The following is a 21,806-nucleotide window of genomic DNA, read 5'->3' as shown; positions in this document are numbered from 1 at the left end:
TTTGAAGGTTTTGTAGGTGGCCCATGTCAGGCAAGTTAGGCGTTCTTTTACTAAAGTCACATCTTGACTTGGACTGTGTTGTTTACTTGCTTAACTGCAAACACTTTCAGAATATTGATAATAATGAGAGGATGCAGGACTATCCTTGGTAGCTCCTTTGGCTGCATTCATGTACACTAAATACGTGCAGCTCAAACCCCACTCAACCTTTCCCCTTGATTTATGGCAATTCTTACTGATTTAATGAGCTCTCATTCTGAGGTGTGTTTGGCCCCTATATCCCTCTTTTCCTGCTTTGTTGGAGATTGCTTGGGTGAGCTGGGATAGCAGTCTTAAGAGAAAAAGAGCATCTATAGTGATTGTCTTTATCAATGTTTCTTGGTTTCTGAGCTGTGGATATCTGCAATACAGAATGTAATTTACACTTTTACTTTAAAATGCTGTGTTTGGATCCAAGTGGTTACATAATCCTGTAAGACTTCATTCTCCCACGTACAGTTACTTTCTCATTATCTTTCCTCCTGGTGGTTGGTTTTATCAGATAGTCTAAAATGAGATTCATAAGGTAAAATCACTGGTATAATGGTGCAGTTTTTAGTGTTTTAGTGGTGCAACTTCTCAATGATGAGTAGGAAGCAGCTTTGTTTCCTTTCTTAATTTTTGGGCACTGCTAAAACTTGGTGTATGTGCCTTTTGAAGGTATGAATTGGATGGTCCTGTTTTATATGGTCCTGTGTGTGTAAGGCTTTTTGTGGAGTAATGATGGTAAACTGCTGCTGTTGTTTGGCTCTGCAGAGGCAGTATATTTGAATTGCTCCTGCACTGCGCTAAATTGGGAGTTTTGCCATCTGCCTTAATTCAAATTTAGATGAGTTCCACAGAGAATTCCAGTGTCTGTCTTAAACCTTTTTCAAAATGCAGTACAGACCTATATTCAAAGTAGTGCCTATTATAAAGTCCTGGAATGCCAAGAGCAGAATATCAAGGAAATATTAGTGCTATGGAGGAGTAGCCGTAGTCTCTGTTTCATTTGAGTTTTAATGATTCTGAAAACTTCTGATCATTAATTTTTATAATAATGAACAAAATAATTCATGTATTTAAAAAATAAATAATAATTACTTGGGACTTTATAAAAAAAGGTAATATAAATGGTGGAAAATATTTGATAAACTATATGAAAACCAAGATTCAGTTTGTAGCTGTTTCATTTTTCTTGGGTCAAACTAAATACTAATGCTGTTAATTTTTCAGTTCTGTAAACTGTATGTTTTTCAAAAGCTAATATACAACATAGCATTTTTTTCTAATATTGCTTATGTGGCATTTTGGTTTTTATTGGGTGAGGTTAAAGGTGTCTTATTCTAAAACAGGCTGAAATTGAGGCTCAGCTAGCTAGAGAGCGAGAGGAGGAAACACAGCACCAGGCAGTGCTTGAACAGGAGCGTCGTGACCATGAGCTTGCAATGAGAATTGCCCAGAGCGAGGCAGAACTCATCAGTGATGAAGCTCAGCTCGATTTAGGTTTGCGCAGGTATGGAGTTAAGGAGTTACATTTTCCTCTCTGTAGATTTTTTTTCCCCCTATGCTGATCACTTTGGGAAGACTTTGCTCTTGTTTGGTTAATGGAACTTTGTGTTCATTAAATGGAGCTTTTAAGTCAGTGTATTAGAATGTTTTTCAAATTAAATTTTGAAATTTGTTAAAAATAGGTTGCTTTTTCTTAGACTTTCTTAATTTTGCATCTTTCTACATCAGTATTTTTGTAGGTGCTTGTGGATGTGACTGCAGTTCTCTTTCTTTTTTTGAGTTCTAACAAGGATGGCAAACTTAGAATTCTGATTTTTATGACATCATTTAAAGTAGGGAATAGAATTTTTTCAGTGGTAAGTAATAATAAAATATATCTTTGCTAGGACTTGATGGTTCCATTTGTACAGTAAATTCGTGTGGGAAATTTTTTTTTAAACAAGGAGGCCCCCTTTGACTGCAGAAATAAAAGTAATTTCTGGGCCTTAACTGATAAGCTTTTTTCAGGTGGAATGACATAGATAGGGTCAAATATTAAGTGTTAGTCTTGTTTTGTGTAAATTTTTGATGTGCGATAAGAAGAGCTTAACTTTTGATCCACAGAACCACATTGCCTGTCTGCAGAGCAAGAACTCTTCATGTGTAAAAGGTGATGCCTTAGAAGCAACTTAGGAGTTCCAATAGAAATGGTACTTATTGGTCAAGTTGCATAAAGGGACCTATGAACGTGATCACATAATTGGTGACTTCCTTAATATGATTCTACTCAGCTTGTTGTTTTTGAAATGAGCGCAAAAAAATCCCTGGTGTTGCCATGGAATTTCAAGCTCCCAGATGTTTCTTTTACTACCCAAATTTCATCTAGATGTATACTTTTCTTTAATAACTGTATGCCTGCTTGAGATAGGTGGGTAATTTTTTGCCACGTTCAATACTGACAGTAGAACTGTCTAAGTTCTACTGAAAACAGTGTTGTTTTTTCCCTCAGTGCTCCAATAGCTGTCATATTGTCACTGATTGAGACTGACATGCTCCATTCACAGAATCAGAATGGTTTGGGTTGGTTTGGAAGGGGACCTTGAAGATCATCTCATTCCAACCTCCTGCCATGGTCAGGGACACCTTCCATTAGGCTAGGTAGCTCAGAGCCCCATCCAAGCTGGTCTTGTACACCTTCAGAGATGGGGCAGCCACAGCTTCCCTGGGAAGCCTGTTCCAGTGCCTCACCACGTTCCCTGTCTGGATTTTGGTGCAATACTTTGAAGATAAACACAAAGTCACTCTAGTGTTGCCACCTGGCAGAGTTCTCTTAAATATGAAAGAAAGGAGGCAATAGACAAGAGCTCAGAAAATTCAGTAACTTTTCTGTCAGTGAAGTTCTGATCTCCACTGTGTTTCCTACTGCTCATAGGTGTTTTTGGCATTGGTCTTTCTTGTATAATCTCAGAGTGGATGATGAACTAATTGTCATCATAACTCTTTGACTGCCAGTTTCTCTGCTGTGTAGCTAGCACTGTTCTCCTGTGCAGCTGGTAGGAGACCGAAGACCCTTCTCAGTGATTGGAAAATGCTGAATGGTCTGAACACCTTAGCATAGAGATGGAAATCATTTCTTGAGCAAAATAATACCTAAATCTAGAAAAGAAGTGATAGATTTTTCTGCTTATATGAGATCTTTTTAATCTCATTGGCAAATTTTTTCCCCTTGTTTCTAAAGCCTACTTCAAATAGTTAATCGCACATTCAAAACCTGAATAGAATGCTTTTAATTTAATATTTGATTTTATTTTGGTTTGTTTAAAATCAAACTAAAGCATTATCTGGGGCCCCAGTATCTTCTACTGAAATCAGAGAATTTTCACATAATATCAGGAGTCACCTTAAAGGTAACTATAGAAATTCAGTGAAATGAAAACTATTGGTTAGAACAAATAAAGTAATGTAAAAATTAAATAATACATTCTCAGGATTTCTTTTATATTATGCCAATCAAAATTTTGCTAGAGTCTAAAGAAGTTACAGTCTATGGTCTTGTACGTTTGAGACTGATATATTAGCATGTGATACACTAAAATCACTGACTTTTCTATAAGTATGTATACCTTCCCTGTTAAATTTTGCTGTAATAATAGAAAGCATGTGTGACTTCATACTGAATTCATGCAGTATACTGCATTTACACGCAGGTTTGTAAAAAATGGTTTCATCCTTAAATATTGGCATGAATAAAAGGGTATTTTCCATTGTAGGGCTGTAACTTTGGAGTGAAAAGAGGAAGAAAAAGATGATTTTATGTGCTCAGTTTTAAGAAATATGTGACACTCTTGTGTTGTCATATTTGAACATGAGTGCCTGTAGTTTATTTCTTTTTTTCACAATACCTTGCTGTATTCAGTTTCTTAGCTTTCATAGATATTTCCAGGTGCATAAGTATTAGCAGTTTCCTTGAAAAATATATTTGTTAGCTTCTATCAAAGAAGAAAAGTTGTTTGTTCTGGCAGCAGATCCAGCATTTTCATTTGTGCTTATTCTGTGCTGGATCTGGTGGACCTCTTCTAGCTTTATCCAATTTAACTACTCATCCACAGTTTGAAAGGATGTGTAATATGTGATTTACTGCACCCAGGGGTTAATTATAGTAGTGATTAGCACTTAAATTAAAAAAAATAAAATAATAGGTATCTGCTTTCAACTGGGCAGTATTTTTTAATTTATGTGGCTTATTGAAACGTACAGTATGGCATATAACACCAAAAGAAGCTAGTCTTAGAGAGTGTTGTGAGTGTATCTGTTCTGGGTTTTGCATTGGAACAATCCAAAAAAGTCCTAATGTAGCAGCGTAGTTAGTGCTACCTGGGCTAACCTGTGGATTTCCAGTACAGCAGTTAGACTTGGGTCTGTTCACAGCTTGCATGAAGAAGCCCCCATCCTGTTCCCAGAGCAGCTACAGGAGGATTGCTGGTATTTCATGTGATACGCTTATCCAAGCGTGAAATAGATCAGTAGCGTGTCTCAAAGTCTCTGATTTTGAAAGATTGGACAGGGGAGAAAGGCTGGGGGAAGCTTTCACTTGAGCATTTTTTTCCCCCCAGTTTATAATTTAAGTCATAATTAAATGAGAAAGTTTGGGGGGGAAAAAGAAGTCTATGTAATTAGATAAAAATAATAATTAAAAAAAATTCATTAAATAATAAAGAAGATGTGAGAGAGCAGGAAATGTTATGACCCCCCTTTTCTTGCTTCAGATTATTAGAATATTAACTAGGCAGTAGTCTATCTAACATTAAATGTCTTCTATTTGCAGAGCCAATGGAACAAAACCACAAATGACTGCGTATGACATTTTTTTCCATTTGAATGCTCTAATAGATAAAAGCCACACTAATCAAAAGAAATTGATATTGTCCTCTTATATACTAATACCCATCGTAATCTTTGTTAGTATTCATCTGTAATGTCTAAATCAGTTTGTAATACCTTATATTCACTATTTTGCTTATGTATAATAAACCCTTTAATAATCAAATGTACTGAATAACATCTATTAAAAAATTACTATGTAGTTGCTGTAAAGTTTTTCACATACCATTCATTTTTCACTGCCCTTTGGGATTTATTGCTCTTAACAGAATCAGGACTCTGTGTGTGTGTTTATATATTTGTGTATATATATATATATATATATATATATATATATATTTGTGTATATATATATATATATATATATATATATATATATTTGTATCTGTGTCTGAATGGAAATAATTTAAAATAAGTAGCCATTTCCTGTGCACTTCATTTAAATTCAGTTTGATTGTCATGACACTTTCACAATTAAAAAGGCTGGATTTTTTATCCATATATTTGTTTTATCCTCATTTACCAATTTTCTTGTAGGGAACAAATGGCCACAGAAATGTCAGAAATATTGTCTAGGTAGGTGAGAAGGTATAACACCAGTGAATCAATCCTTTTATAAAAACAAATCACACATGAAATGGGTTGAATTATTATGGAATTGAAAGTAATGGAATCTGGTTTTTTTTAAAGTGATAAGCAGATACGTAAATTATTTCTTTCAGATAAATTATGTTTACCATTTTTTCAGCAATTATTTCTTTGCTATTTTAATTGATTACATTGAAAAAGAATAAGAATAGTTCACATACCCCGTAATTTTCTGTAATTTCATTAATGCTTCTCCAGCTTTCTTCTCCTCTCACCTTTGTGAAAGACAGAACACAAGGCTCCACATTTTTTAAAGACATATTTCTACAGATTCAGCACAAAGTTAATTAAGTAATTTAACAGTAATGTAACTGTTGGTGCATTTAATAAGGAAATATTCTAATTAGAGTTCGCTTAAAATAAAAGCAGTTTTGAAAATTTCCATGGTAAGACCATATTAAAAACCCTCTTAAGATATCCAAACAAAATCCCCTTCTGAGATTTCTTGAGTGGTAATGCAAGATTTTATGCACAATGCAGAAGGAAGGATAAATACAGGCTTTGGTCTGAATATGCTAGTTGGTAAAATACTAATACTCTGTTCAAATAAATTTTTGTGATTGTCTTCTATATCAGCAACTAATTAGAAAGTGTTTTCTGCAACTTGAGGGTAGAAATAACCTTTGACATTGATTTTATGAAACTTACAGAAGAAGAAAAATGTTTAGAGGTTTTGAAAGTGAGTCTATTGTTTAACAAGTTACTAAGCTATGTATATATCGGCTGAAGATGATCAGACTCACATGTTTGATGTATTTTCTAGTGGTATCATGGATGACTGGAATGCAGTTGGTAACTAAATTTTTCTTCTGCAGTGTTATTTTAAGAATAGGAATAAACCACATCATATGTAATTAAGGTAGCACGTGAATTTAAATGGCCATATTGTATTGCATATATTGACCTAGTTCCAAGGACAGTGGCCAATTTTTAATGTACAAAAAGATGAAAAAATTTCGGGGCAAAATCAAACTCTGTGTTCTGGTTGAATTCAAAATGCAATACCTCTCAGTATCTTCTTTTTCACTTTTGTTTCACTTTTCATACACTGGAAACTTTTGACATGAGACTGATCTTTTGTAATTTTACTCTGAAAATACTGTTTATGATACATAATTCTCATATGGAGCAGTGAAGATTGAATGTCAAATGTGATGCTCCTCTTACTGCCAGACTGTTATGCTTGAAGTCATGTAGAAAACAAGCAAGTGATCTTCAGAGTGCAGAGTAGTACCCTAATAGAAAGACTAAGCCATTCAATTGGATTAGCATTCTTAAAGATTACTAGTTTAACAGAGAGGGTACAGCCTACTTCTGCTGTGCTAAATTAGGCAGCAAACTCTTAGAGTGGTGGGTAATGTTGCTAAATAAGGAAAATCCTTAGGATTTGTCAAATTAGGTTCAAGAAGGTTAGACACCAGGCATTGGAAATTATTTACCAGGAATCCTTAATGTCCTGCAAGTATGCCAATAATAACAAAATATTCAAGTATATATTTTGAAGAAGTTTGTCCAGTTATTTGTTTTACAGTCATGAGTAGTTCTAAGTCAGAGTTAATTTTTTAAGTCCAACTTCTCACTCCAACTGGATGCTGTGTGTGGACTCGGATTAGTAGTATGAGTAGGCATTAAACTGCTACTCCAACAGCAAGATTCTGTAGTTTTAATTACACTGAAGAAATGTTCAGTTGTTATTAAGAGGAATGTTAGGTTTATTCAATGAAATTTAAATTGCATTTGTTATCTCTGCTTTCAAAACTGCTGTATCTGCATAAATAAAAAAATCAGGTTATAATAGTTTTTTATGACCTTCTAATTAAAAAAGGAAAATTAACATAAAACTTCACAGTACCACTTGAGACCTTTATGGAAAAATAAATGTTAAAATAATATTCACTAGATTATACCTATTAGTAGTATGCCTGTTCCACCAAGATATTACTGCACAAACAAACCTTCCAATGAAAAAGCCTGTTTTTTCTTATTGCATCAAGAACTTTGCTACCTTGTTAAAGATCTAGTTTCTTTTGAAGAAATTCCCTCAGATCCTGAAAGAATTCAATTTTTGTTCTTCTTAGTCATGAGCAGAGCCTGGTAAAATCATATGTCTGCTCTTAAATTCCTTAGTTTCTAAAAGTTGTGCTGATCATCACTGAACATTGCACTATTTTGAACTTATAAAATAAGCAAATAATCCACAGGAAGTTTGCTGTTCCTGAGGGAGGGTTCTTCAACCAATCCATACCATATTTCTTGAAGAAAAAAAAAGAATTCAGGCTTATGTTTTTATCTAATGTTCGTTTTCTACATGGAAAACTTGTACATTTTCCTAAGGATAATTGAGATTTTAGTAATAATTTCCCCCTTGCATTTGCTGTTGACTTGTGTATTACCTACATGGTGAAGAGCTTTTGCCTTTGGAAAGCACTGGGTTTTGATGAGCCTTTTTTTACTGGTCAGCCTTTAGTCCAAGTGGTTTTTTTTACCTTGATATTTCTTGATGATCGATATCATCACCCCTAACCCCAGAATAAATATTGCTGCTATTAGATAACCAATATAAAATTAATTTAGTTTCTTCTCTCAAGTTAGGTTTTTGTCAATGACAGAATGTTTTCTCAAGCTTTGGAACAAAGATTTTGTCCTAGACCAATTTTAAATAGCAGAGGAAATGCCTTTTCTTCCTTCTCCTTGTTCTACTTCAGGAATGTTTTTCCTTGTCTGTTTTTTGAGTGGAACTAAAAATGTCTACTGTCAGACTTGGTTTATGCATCTTGGTTCTCACTAAGTAAAATGTACATCAGTGTGGAATGAGATACCCAGAATATGTGTTTTTCCATACATGAAAAGTATTAATGACAATTTCTTTTAATCTTTAGGAGGCCAATGAGATTATGATATGATTTGGTGCATAAAATATATTTTCATTTTCTCTTAATAACTTGAACATCATGAAAATACTATGGTATTTTGTCTTAGAATTCTGCATGCTAATAAGTATGATACATTGTTGATCATGGGATCTCTTCCTCTTCTTAAAACAATTCCTGTGTAATACTTGAAAAAATACATATATATTTTAAAAATAATTGCAGGGGTCCTGCAGTGCAAGCCACAAAAGCTGCTGCTGGTACTAAGAAGCATGATCTCAGTAAGTGGAAATATGCAGAGCTTCGTGATACAATCAACACATCCTGTGGTAAGTGTTTTTATTCTGAGAAAGAGTTCAAGCTGTAGTTATATGAAAAGTGTTACTTTCTTCTTATAACAAAAAGTTTACATGAGTTTGAGAGAATAACAAATTAATTTAAAAATTCTCTTACCCCCCAAAAAACAATAAACAAAGTTATTTCCATATTAAGGAAACAGACTTTCCATTGTTATGTATTTTAGGGATTATATATTTATGATAATAAACATCTTGGGCCACAAAATACAAGTTATAGCTTCTTAATTAAGTTCACTCTGTTTGATGTATTTCCACAGTGGGAATAGGAATTATTATGCTTTACCTAGAATTTGCATGTTCTAAGAATTTTTTTGCTATCATATCTTGCTGTCACCATATCATAAAGAAAGCAAAAATATTGTCTTAGATATTCCTATTATTCTTTAATTTTCAAAATGTGTAACTTCTTTCTGGAAGCTTACAGTGGGGCATTAATCACTTTGGCCTCAATGCTGTGAAGATAGAAACAGATAAGAATGATTCCTCTTATAGATATTACTGTTTCTTCCTGCTTCTTATTGAAAGCAGTGGGTTAATTTGTGATTTAAGATCACTCAGCATTTCTTCCTAGATGTAGAAGCTGGCAACTAACTCATTCTCTTTTAGTAGTTTTACATATGCAAGACTGGAGCAATGTTTTCATCTATGTAGGTGGTACAGTGAAGTTCTTTCCTAGTGAAGCCAACTTGGATACTCTGAGATAACTAATGAAAAAGCCTTGTCAGCATTCAGTTCTTAGCATAATGAAATTCAGAAAAATTAAAATACATACATGAAAAAAGAATACAAATCTAAGCAACCAAATTTTTTTTTTCTTTTTTTTCAGTTGTAGAAATAATGTTCAACAGTGCAATTTTATATATATTTTTTTTATTTGTTTCTTTGCTACTTGTGTAGTAATACTGTCAACAGAAATATTTGTAGCACTTTAGTGCTCCAAATGTCCCAGTACAACAGCTACTTTGCGGACTGCCTTTACTCTAAAGCAGAAAAGGATTCATCAAACTCTGACGGACTTTTCGGGCCTTAAAACGCAGGCCCTGTGCTGCAGAGAGTGAGGGGTTTTTATATTACATTTTATAATATTAGTGTCACAACTTGATCTCCAATCATATACCTTATCAATATAGGAAAGCATTTAATGAATATTTTTTCTGACTTTTCTCATTCATGCCTTCCCCTTCTCCTTTTTTTGGGATAGATATTGAACTCTTGGCAGCTTGCAGAGAAGAGTTCCACCGAAGGCTAAAGGTGTATCATGCTTGGAAATCCAAGAATAAGAAACGCAATGCAGAAACAGAACAGCGTGCTCCCAAATCAGTCACAGACTATGGTGAGGAGAGATAATTTTGTGCTTATAGTAATTTTGGTACTAATATTCTAAAGAGAACATTTCTGGAATGGATTCTAGGTTTGCTAGGTTGAAGAAACTTGGAATTTTTAGGAGTGTTTTATGTTGATTTAAGGTAAATATTTTGGAAAGATTGAAACTGGGAAATTCTTCACAGAAATTAAAACACTTTCACTAGACCCAGCTACTTATGCTGAACAGCTCTCTCTTAAAGACCTTTTCTCACATCCAGCTGACATCTGTTAAAAAGAGTTCTTGATCTGCTGATGCAGATGCTGTCATTTTTGTTAAATGTTCATTGCTGTGCAACTTTAATATTACATAATATATAGCCATGTAGACATAGATGTAGATACATTTAAAAGGTGCTACTAATTCTGTCCTTTACATCACTGCTTACATACATCATGTTACATCCTCCTTTAAAAAATCTGAGTGTTGATACTGTAATTCTGGCTCATGAGGTGACAAATTTTGCATAGATCCTGTTTTCTGTTTAGACCCTTCATTCTACTGATTTCACAGGCAGGTGTTTATTGACAAAGCAACACACTAATCAGAGTAAGTTTCTTTTGCATTCATCAATAAAGTGTGGGAGTTTAAGACTGCCAGACCTGGAAATTCTGCACCTGGTTTCCGGAGTGATATTTACAGAGTGGACTGTTACTCTTTTCCCAACACCCCACCACAAAAGTCTGGTGATCATCTGTATAAAAGGAATCTAAGAAATTTTTGGAATCACAGTAAATGCACGGAATAATTTAGTCAGATCATTCCTTTTGTTTTTTGGTTCCATTATATTTGATATTTGTGATTTGTGTTCCTGCCACACAGTTCATGGGAGAGACAAAGGAAAGGGAGGATGGGGAGAAAGTGCTCTCCCCAAAGTCACATGAGCCTTAAATTAAGGCATTGTCCTGGGACATGGAGAATAAACATCCCAGGGAATCCAGGTGCCTTAGGTCATCTCAGTCCATGTACAAAGGTACCTCCTTCCCTTTGATTCATTTACTTGAGTTATGCATTGCTTGAGCATTACCTGAGTTTGAGGTTTTCAGGGAATTTTAGTATAGATATGTGGCAGGCAAAATCTGGACCCCTGGAAAAGATATTATCAAAGAATGGGTCCTTGTATCTAAAATGTGGTTTTAGGTGCTTAAGAAAGCTTGTGACTGAAATGGCAGAAAAAGGCATTTAAAGCACTTCTGCAAAGTGGTAAATTGCTTTGAACAGTCTCTCTGGAGCTAAATGGCTAAAATATTCATAGATAGTATTGCTGATGGGAAGTATCGAAGAGCAGATGATCTTTAGATTTTTGCACACAGAGATAAGAATATTCAAGTTCTTATCACTTTTATTCAGACATTTGCTGCAATATTTTCAGCATTTTTTATTGTATTTTTCTACCTTCATTGAACCATGGCATATTATTTCTGAATAAGAGGACCTTGCAGTTCAGAAGAAATTGATAGTGACTCCTAATGTTAGTGCCAGTATAATTCTTCGCATTGCAGTTAATTATACCACATGGACATTTCACATATATATGTATTATAGTAATCTGAGACAGTAGTAAGAAAAAATTCTGATTTCTAAGGTGTTTAAGCTAAAAGTCTTTCTGGTGTCAGTGGATGTGGGATTCAAGTGATGTAGTTTTTATTTACATCTTGTCATTGATTTAGTGTAGTTTTACAGTATGCTTTAATGTAATTTTATAAGTATCCTTTATTTAAATTCATACATTCAGTATAGAAGCTAAGCACTGGTTTGTATATTATTACTGGTATTGACAGAGGTCTGGAAGTCTTTTTCCATCAAATGTCAAAAAAGAAAAGTACTACATTAATTACTAGCAGATTTGTCAGAGCAATTTGGGCTTAGCATATATACCACTGAAGCTTTGTAACAGGAATTGCAAATTATTAGGGTGATTAATTTTGTGGTTAATTCCCAATGAAAATAGGAGTAGAAAATGAGTAGAAATACTTAAAATCTGCATTATGTTTTAACTAGAATTCCCATTTGTCTGTTATCAGCATTGGTGAAAAATGTTGATGTTGTAATGAAACCATAACTTATAAAGGATCAGCACTTTCATGTTTTGTTCAACATGTAATATTTATTCACAGATTTTGCACCATTTTTGAGCAACTCAAGTAAGTGAGGAGATAGTTGTTTAAGCTAACTTTGAAGAATAGGAACACTTGAGAGCTCTATACTAACACTGATTGATCCAGTGTTTTGCTACACATGTACATAGAAGTTAATTGTTAAAAAAAAATTATAATTTGACAATGTTAGTCATCTGATGGTAATTATACATTACTCTAGTAATTACTAGTAATTTAAAAATGTACTTGTCTTCATGAAATCCTACCCATTTGAGGAGTCATGAGAAGGGAGAGTGAAATAACCTTCTTATGTAAATTATTGGAAGGTCTAATTTCCTGGTTTTTTCCACACCCCCCCATCCCCCAAAAAACATTCTTGTTCTAGCATTTTTTTATTGTCTGTGCATAGCTTTTTGTAGTAGCAAAACTCTGGAATCAACATAATATAACAACTATTTTCCTAGCACACAAACTAACATTCAGGTGATGGTTTCTTCTGAATAGAGAGCCACAGTTCTATAGCACCAAGTAGAGGCTCCATTGGCTGCTTAGCATTCCTTTTCTCTAGATTTGCCCTTGGATTTAGATAGGCTCATTTCTACCCTTAGGCATTAGTAATTACCATTGCGGTGCAAAAAGTATTCAACAGTACTTAAGCACTGATCTGCTGGGATAAATGTTCAGACAGACTAATTTAATTTGCAGAAAATTAAATTAGTTTTTTATATACTCTGTCTCCCTGTAAGGTGTGTGTTTCATCAGAGCTGATGTATAAAGGCAGCATTCACATGTAAAAATCTGGGTACTTTTTTTTTTCCATGTTTATTGCTAATGCACACATTAAAAATAGAGATTTGATATGTATAACACATAGGGATTTTTTTTTAAGGTTCTGCTCTTCAGGTTCAGAAAAAATATTTTTGCTTAAATCTAAACAGAAGAAATTTCAAGGTGCAGTTGCTAGTCTATATTAGTCCAGTTCATGACTGTAAAAATAAGTTATTAAAAGTAATTGTCATTTTTCATATTAAATGTTAGCTCAGAATTCCCTTTGTTGCTCAATAGACAAGGAAAAAAGTGAATTCACTTTTAATTATACCTTTTATGCTGAAACATATAAAAATTAATCCTGATTTTCTTTTGTAGAGATGGTAAAGGTTCTTAAGCAGGGTATCTGTAACAGTGCTGTAAACCACTAGAACAAGATCAGTAACAAACTTTTGCAGGGGCAGTTGTTTAAGGAAAGGATGTTGCTTTTAAGAGCATTTACTATTTAAAACTAATTATTATATGTAAGATTAAGAAGATTGATCATTTGATGAATTACCATAGAGAGTATCTGCTTTTATTTGAAAGCACATTTCTCTCCAGAGTCTGAACTATGGGGAACTCAAAAAGTCCAAAAATGCATGTGGAAAATATTTACCAAAAATATATATAAAACTTGAAAAAAATTCATGTAACTCTCTCCTTTAGAAATTTAGTCAGCTGATTTTAATGGTCTGAAATAAAGAATTCCTTGAAAAAAGAAAGCAGCCAGAAATTACTTCTAATGCCAGATTGTGACTTATAGAAATCCAGGCAGAAAATTGTTTGGTGGCAGCTTTGTAATAAGCAGTATTTATTGTCAACATTTCTATTAACAAATTGGTAATTTTTAACAGTATTATACATCCTTTTGTGTTGACTGTCAAACGTCTAGTGATGCTCTGTATGTTTGTAACTGAAAATATTTCTGTGTGCTGTGATCTTTTTTTACAAAGAAATGGACTGAACTAAAGCAATTACTGATATATGTTTCCAGTTGGTAAGAAATTTTACATGGGAATTTTTACCTTAAATATTGATTTAAAGCAGAATATGTTATTTTATTTACTTTGTTTTGTTTAAACATGCCATTGGGCAACATGTAGTACAGCAACGAACATGAGCCGTTTCTGATCAGTGTTTTAGCAGTTGCAAGAAACAGAATGCACATTATATGAGATGGGAGTACTTATAAGGTTTGCTGAGACTTCAGATGACCTTGAGAGAGAATCTCTTGGGTTTTGGGAGGGTTTATTTGTTTTCTTGTTTGTTTTGTTGTTTTGTTTGTTTGTTTCTTCATGTGCTGACTAATAAAGCAAGTAATAGGGCTTTCTTGTTTTCTAATGGTTTTGTTCACTTATTTTTGGGGGGATGTTTTGTATGATAGCACAACAGAACCCCACAGCCCAGCTACCAGGCAGACAACAGGAGATTGAAATGAACAGACAGCAGCGCTACTTCCGCATTCCCTTCATCCGCCCCGCGGACCAGTACAAAGACCCCCAGAACAAGAAGAAGGGCTGGTGGTATGCACACTTCGATGGGCCCTGGATTGCTCGGCAAATGGAGCTTCACCCTGACAAGGCACCCATTCTGCTTGTAGCGGGTTGGTATTGAAAGTTCAGAAGGTTCAGGGTTGATAACAATTTCATCAGTAGTTCTTATCTGGGCAGAATTTGAGGATTCGGGACTGCTCCTGATGGTGGCCAAATGTTTCAGAATATCTTTAGGACATGTAAGTGGTCCTATATTTTACTTCTACACATACTTCAATTTGGGAAGCCAAGTGGGAATTCAAATTGAAAGGGCTTTATTATTACAAATCCTCAGATTACTCTTTGAACTGGAGACTGTGAAAATAAAACATCACAATTTGTCTACTCATTGGGAAAGGTCTACTCATTGTTATACTGTTTTTTGTAATTCTGTAAAAAATTATGAGGAGTTTGTATCCAAACAATTTATGCATATGTTACATTGTCTTTCCAAAGCATGGGGCTAATAAAAAAAAGCTGATGCTTTTACCCTATTTATGCTACTTAGTATGGGAAAATAGCTTTTTAATCTTAAAAATTTAAAATAAATGTTGCAATGGATAGGTAGAGATTTATCTGGTAGTGAAATGTATCCTCCTTTTCTGGAGGGTAAAGAACAGGGAGAAAACACTGGAGAAATGATGCTTACACTTTTGTGTTTTGAGATTTTGTATTTAACTTAGAGACTGAGGAAAGGCCATAGCCAATTTGTTTCACTACAGGATTATGCTTTACTAGCAACAAAAGTTTGTTTTCTGCAAATTAGTTTAAGTAGAATTCCTTATACCAACTGTTGCTGTTCAGTGCCAAAGCCCATAGCTAAAAGTAGCACTCCTGTCGTGAGTACCTGTTAAAAATAAGATTAAGATTTAGTTTGTGAGCTACACATATAATTTCATTGGATTGCCTATGTTGGTCCCATTTGGTAAACATTGTTTGTTTTGGGTGGTAGGCTGACAGATTAGCCACTTGATCCAAAGTCTGGGATCCTTAGTTGCTTTGCTTCATTATCTCTAAGTAAAGCAGTTCACTGTGAAGTGGCCTGAAACTGAAGGTATATGTAATCCAAATGCAGTTGTCATCCTGTAATGGGTTTCAGAAGAATATATCGAGATGATGATCTTTCAGCTTCGTCCCTTTATTCCTTTTTGCTTGCTGTTTAAGCACAGCTTTGTCAGTTGCAGTATCTGATACTAGTTTATTCTCATACTGTTTTAGTGTTTTCTGTGTAACAAAAAACCAGGAAACTGAAAAATGCCTGTATCTGAGGAATCCTTCATAAGCTTTGAAATCTACTGGCAAACCAGATCTACAGAGAGGAAATGTAATTAACAATGATCTAATTTTTATTGATGAGACCTTTGAATGATGTAAAATATGTTTTCTTTTTCCCTTTACCATTTCAGGTAAGGATGATATGGATATGTGTGAGCTGAACCTTGAAGAGACTGGCTTAACCCGAAAGCGAGGTGCTGAAATTTTACCGAGACAGTTTGAGGAAATTTGGGAACGCTGTGGAGGCATCCAGTATCTCCAAAATGCAATTGCAAGCAGACAAGCTCGCCCTACCTACGCTACGGCGATGCTGCAGAACCTGTTGAAATAACTGGGCAGTTGGCACAGGAGCGTTCGAGATAAGAACCTTGCCCATGATACAAAGGGAAGAGTTCCTCTGTGCTACAGAGGGCCTAAACATTCTGTAATCAGAGTAGAGATGTTTAATATAAAGTGAACAGATTTTATTAATCATGTGGTTTGTTAATTTGTACTTCATGATGTTTAATTTGTGTAGTGAACTTTGCTAGGTATGAGGACCCTGAAGAAACTTCAGGGAGTGTAGTTTGCTGCATTTTGGTTTTATGTTGCATTTTCTTTAACAGTTTCTGTTATAACTCTTAACACTTTTAAGCAATCCATCTGTACTTGGGTACATATTGCAAAGAACTGCACTGCAACCATCTTTTTATAAGATTGCTTCTTTAAAACACTGAGTAGCTGGCTTCAAGTGGTGGCCTAGTAAAGAGAATATGCTATTTCTAATGACTGGAATTGCGAGGCCTTAGCTTTGACTTCTGTTATGGAGAAGTTGGAGTATACTTTTATATAATCTGAGACATTTTATGTCCTGATTTGCAAACTGGTTAGTGTCTGTATTTAATGATTTTTGTTTTTCCAGAACCTGATAGGAAATCCTCCTAAACTTGAGACCTATAAGCCCCTGTTTAATTCATTCTCTGTCTTGGTTTAAGAGAAAAGGTTTTCTGTACATTCCAAGAAAAGCATTCATATGTCAAAATAGTATAATATTGGAGGTCCTCAAAGAATGTACTGCTCTTTAGGGCTTATAGCACTTCGTTTGTAGATTTTTTTTCTCTCTCTTTAGTACAAATCTGCTTTAGACTTTATTTTTCTGACCACATTTCTATTAGCAATTCTTGGACAGTTTGTTTAGCCAGGTAGTGTAATTTCAACATATTACACAAAATTGTCCAAGCTTTGTATCTGAAAGTATGTAAGATTAAGGATAGCATTAAGGGAAATATGTTCAGCTTTTTGCTGGCAGTATAACGTAATTGAATATTGAGGCCTGAGCCTCAGAAATCCACTTTATTTTAACTGTAACAAGATATACAAGGTCTGTAACTTTCGTTAGACTGTATAAAACATTGGTCCAATAACATAATGTATCTTAATACTATGTGCTGATGAAATAGCTACAAATTTTAGTGTTGTGGAATATCATAGTGATTTGGATGCTGAGCTGTATATTAATCTCCTCTATCAAGTTTCATAGCTTGTAACAGTTCCTTTATTAAGCCATTTGTTTGGAGAGTTTTTGTGGGTGGGAATAATTAATTTCAAATAGTTTTAAGATGCATCTCTTTCACTTATGTGAATATTGCTTTGCCTTGCTGGCCATTATTTCAACAAATCAAACATGACCATTTGTTATCTCTCAAATAGAAATCCAAAATATAAGTAGCTTGATGTCCAATTACATAGCCTGATGTAAAATGAATTTTTGCCCTTTTTAATTGACAGTTTGCTTATAGTATGAAATAATTTCCGTACCCCTTACTGAGCATGAAACCTCCTGGAAACTTTTAAAATGTGTAAATATACTTAATTTTCAAGATTTTTCTCTGTAGCACAGAGAAAGCTCCTTGCTGACCTTAGACTCTGGTTGTATGCCACAGTCTGCTTGTTATAAACACACTCCTCATGGGAATAATATGGAGATATTCAAGTGGTATTTAACTCTCTACACACCCACAGTGTCAGGGAATCTCAGCTTCTGCTGCAGACCCACTCTACTTCCTGTTCATGTGATTGCAAATGAGAAAATTGTTTTCATTTTACCCAAGTTCTTCCCTGAAACAGTCATTTTTTGGCTGGAAGATGAAAGGAGAAGTGCATCAGACTGCTGGCTGGAAAGTTGTGTACAAACCTGTACAGTGTTGTGTGAGTTTAAAGGTGCAGCTTATGAAATTTAGATTACTGGTTTAATGTGTTAGTGCATTGGAACCAAAATGTGACAGCTTCCAGTCCCCAGACACTTAGCACTGCAAGAAGCTGTGCTCGTTCATGCGATCCAAGGAAGAAAAATCACTGACTTGACCTGTGTTTGTTTCTGTCTGGGTTTAGCTGCTTCATTTAACACATTCCATCTCAGTGTATATATCTTTAAAAATCCATGGATCTTATGAGACTGAATATTCTAAGCAAAGAACCTCAAATCTTACGTGCGTGTAGGTATATACACATATATATGCTTAAATATTTTAGTATGTATGTGTGTAAACATACCTCCAGGGAACTTTAAATACAATTAATTGTATTTTTCCACTCTCTTCCTTTAGTTATGTCAGGGTTTCCTTGACTGGCATTGGAAAGAATATTTATTCATCAGAATGGGGTGTATGGAAATTTTTCTTTACTAAATGACTAACAAACATGAGCTATCATGAAAATAAAATGGACTTTGAAATAGTGGAAGAGGGTCTGGTGGCTGGACATCTTAAATGAGATGTTCTTGCCTCCCAGCATTGCTCCAGAAGTATGCCTGAGGGAAGCAGAACATACATTCCAGAAATCAGGGTATTCTAGTTTGCACAGTAGCAGGCTGCTTTTTTTCCCCCCTTTTTTTTTCACTCCACATCAAAAGCAGCTTCTGCTCTTAGTTTTACTTATCTTTTTGTGAAACATAATTAATTTTCATTTAGTTTCAGATTATTTTATTTTTTTTACATGTCTGGCAATATTTAACTGCCTACCAATTGTTTCCATGGTCCCTTGTACTGTGTCAGATAATTATCGTTGGTTGATTTGGAGAGGAAATATAAAAGGAGGGGAGAAGGTTGATATTTAGGACTGTAGTATGACCTGATGCCTATCTGATCTATAGTTATAGAGAAAATTATAGAGGTTTTTAAAGCACGTTGGCTTGGTTCTCTGTGAGTTTCATTAATCTGCCTAAAATGTTCCACCAAACAAAGAATAGGAAGAGAATCACCACACTAAGCTATGTTCCTGACTAGGTGATCCAGGAATATGCATTTTCTTGAGAATGCTTCTCTGAAGATCCTAAGGTCATTCAATTCTTGTCTTTTATCCACTTAATAAATTGTGTTTTTCTTTACCTAGTTGAATCCTCTGGGTTTTTGTTCAAATATCTTTATTTTATGTATTTAATTGACCTCTTAATACTGTACTGAAAATTAAAAATAAAAAATAAACACATTCCATGCTGAAATCTTACTTGTATCTTCTTACTGTTTTGTCTCTGAAGAGTTGAAGCATAAGGGTTAATTAAGTTATGAGAAAAGTAAAAATATTCCTTTGCTGGTTATGGCTGCTGTTTTTCCATGAGATATTTCTCATGCTTAAACCTACTTTTTAAAGCTTTATTCTAGTAAAGATTTTGTCTTTACTTTCTAAGGTAAGTGTTCCTCCAAAATAACATTCTGATATTAGAAAATTCTGATTTTGTTATCTTAAATCTCAAGCTTCTTTTCTCAGTATTTATTTAAACAAATATCTTTTTACTTTCAGTACTTTTTTTAAACATTTATTGCTATCACTTCCAATATGTCTATTATTTGCTATGCTATGTACTCTGCATCCTTTTAATTTTAGATTGTGTCAGTCAGTGACTGGTGACACCAACTCTGCTGCTTGGAATGTGTGCGCTGTGGGGGAAGCTTTATGTTTGGGATGGAGATGTGGTATTGCATTTGTGGGGGTTTTGTTTGTTTGTGTTCCCCTTAGAGTCTTAGGTGCCGCGGCTGCTGTGTCGAAAGCACTTCCCTCCCGTCCGAGCAGGGGGGGAAGGCGGCCGGGGCTAGCTCGGAGCACAGCAGCAGCTAGCAGCTAAGGGGGCACTACCCAGATCCGTCAGGGACGTCTGGGCTGCGGCAGGACAGCAGCAACAGTATCGAAAAGAAGCGGCAAGGCGGAGAAGCCGAGAGAAAAGAGGGTCTTGACACCCCGGTGTAGCCCAGTGGTTTTAATGTATCATTTCTCCACCGCGTCCAGGCGGGAAAAGACACCACTGTGTCCAGGCGGGAAAAGACGCCACTGCGTCCAGGCGGGAAAAGACGAGACAAAAGAGGGAGAGGCAGTATATAAAGGGGTGTACAATAACCAATCGGGGGAAACTGAGGAGGGGAATTCAACATGACTGACAGGGGTGGCAACAAGTGATACACGAACACAGGAGGGGCTCAGGACACCTGCCCAATCACCCCCTGTGGAAGGGAGAAGTTTCTGGAAGGATGGGGGGGTTTCAGGAGATGAACGGGGCTCTGGAGGAGGGGAAAGGGGCAGTTGCCAGGGGAACGGGGGTGGAGACAAGGGCTTGGCAGCGAGCCCAGACAGGGAGGACACCATTCGAGGGAAAGGGGGAACCAGGACTGAACCATCGAACTGGGTATAGGGGTGTAACTGGGGGAAGCATCACAAAACAATACAAAACAGGGAAGATAACTCAATTGGGAACTGAACACACACCACAACATCTCACTCTTTTTGTTTTAGAAAAAACAAAATTAAAATTGAGTCTTTAAAAGCTGATTTCGGAGCTCGTCGATGCTTGTTCGCCGGCATCGTTGGTAGGTCTGGAGACTGCAAACCATTGAGGAATGGGTGAGATTGAAAGAGGTTGCATCTCCTCATAATAGAAAGTCTCTTGGTTAGAGCTCGTAGCAGGAAGGAGGGAGACGTGGTTCACTTGTGGTGCGGCGGTGGACAGAAGACGGAGGAGCAGTTCATAAATCATTGAGAAACTCAAGATGACACACAAAAGGTTAAAAATGATAAGAATAACGGAGCAACAAAACTTAAACTGGCGAATCGGGTTCTAACTGAAACAAACGAAGAAAATAAGTTAAAACCGAGGGCTCTGGGGTGGATGGTTCAGCCTGGGGGACACAGGACACGACATGGACTTTGCGTTTTCTCCTCAGGGCGGACTGGGTCACCTGAGGGGTGACCCTTGGTTTGCGTGCCTTCCCTGGGAGAAAGGGTTTTACCCACTTTGAGGGGACCCATTTGAGCCCGGCGGGGGTGGACACGCGTGCGTATCCACGACCCCATGTTACCAGGTCAAATGGCCCCTCAACCTTCCAGGTTTCAGGGTCGGAGATGGTGAGGGTGTCTGTGAGGTGCAACTTGAAAGGGAAGGCACACAAAGCAGATGTTATCATTGGCAAAGTCTCATTTGGTGAAGTTGTCGTGTCCGGTGATGATAACTTATTGGGTGGGTTGGAATGGGTAAGGGTGTGGGAATGGGGTCCCCTCCCTGGATTTTTGGGGCTGATGTTAAAACTTCCCGCCTCATTTTTATCCTTGCGCAGGAGGGAACTGCGCTCGGAATTCAGTTTTTTTGTTGGTTGTCTTTGGATGCTGCCTGCTCCTTGCAGAACTGGAAAAACTGTTTCCGCAAGGGGCAGTCAGGCATCCAGTGTTCTGGGTCGCCACACAGATGGCAGTGTCCTTGGCTGGGCCTCTTGCTTTTGGGTGACGTCGGCTGCTGCTGGGCGGCCATCACATCGCTGTCGAAATTTGTTGATTCTGCAAATGACACGCGACGGCTTGGAGGTGGAGTTTTTGGATCCTCCTTGGCGAGGGATGGTGCCTTTTTCTGGCAAGCTTCGATCATTGATTGGATGGTTGGAGGAGGATCGACGGGAAGGCTGAGGATGACTGCTTTGCAGACAGCGTTAGCATTGGCATTA

General features: G+C 36.1%; 1 protein-coding gene across 4 annotated transcripts in view; it reads left to right on the top strand.

The window, feature by feature from the left end:
- Nucleotides 1–19,329, top strand: part of MYO6 (myosin VI) — a 102,142-nt gene extending 82,813 nt beyond the window's left edge. For 2 of the 4 annotated variants that reach the window (XM_050972891.1, XM_050972892.1), the window contains exons 28-32: nucleotides 1,374–1,534; nucleotides 8,634–8,737; nucleotides 9,969–10,100; nucleotides 14,424–14,642; nucleotides 15,978–19,329. In XM_050972891.1, coding sequence (XP_050828848.1) covers nucleotides 1,374–1,534; nucleotides 8,634–8,737; nucleotides 9,969–10,100; nucleotides 14,424–14,642; nucleotides 15,978–16,177 — 816 coding nt within the window. In that variant the 3' untranslated portion in view covers nucleotides 16,178–19,329. Of the gene's footprint in view, nucleotides 1–1,373; nucleotides 1,535–4,834; nucleotides 5,001–5,427; nucleotides 5,467–8,633; nucleotides 8,738–9,968; nucleotides 10,101–14,423; nucleotides 14,643–15,977 lie in introns of those variants that run through there. The other 2 variants (XM_050972895.1, XM_050972893.1) reach the window with 2 other exon arrangements.
- The last annotated feature ends 2,477 nt before the right edge of the window (nucleotides 19,330–21,806 follow it).

Source organism: Serinus canaria, chromosome 3, assembly GCF_022539315.1.
Source record: "Serinus canaria isolate serCan28SL12 chromosome 3, serCan2020, whole genome shotgun sequence".
Lineage (NCBI taxonomy): Eukaryota > Metazoa > Chordata > Aves > Passeriformes > Fringillidae > Serinus > Serinus canaria.
This window is presented reverse-complemented; position numbering and strand designations above follow the sequence as displayed.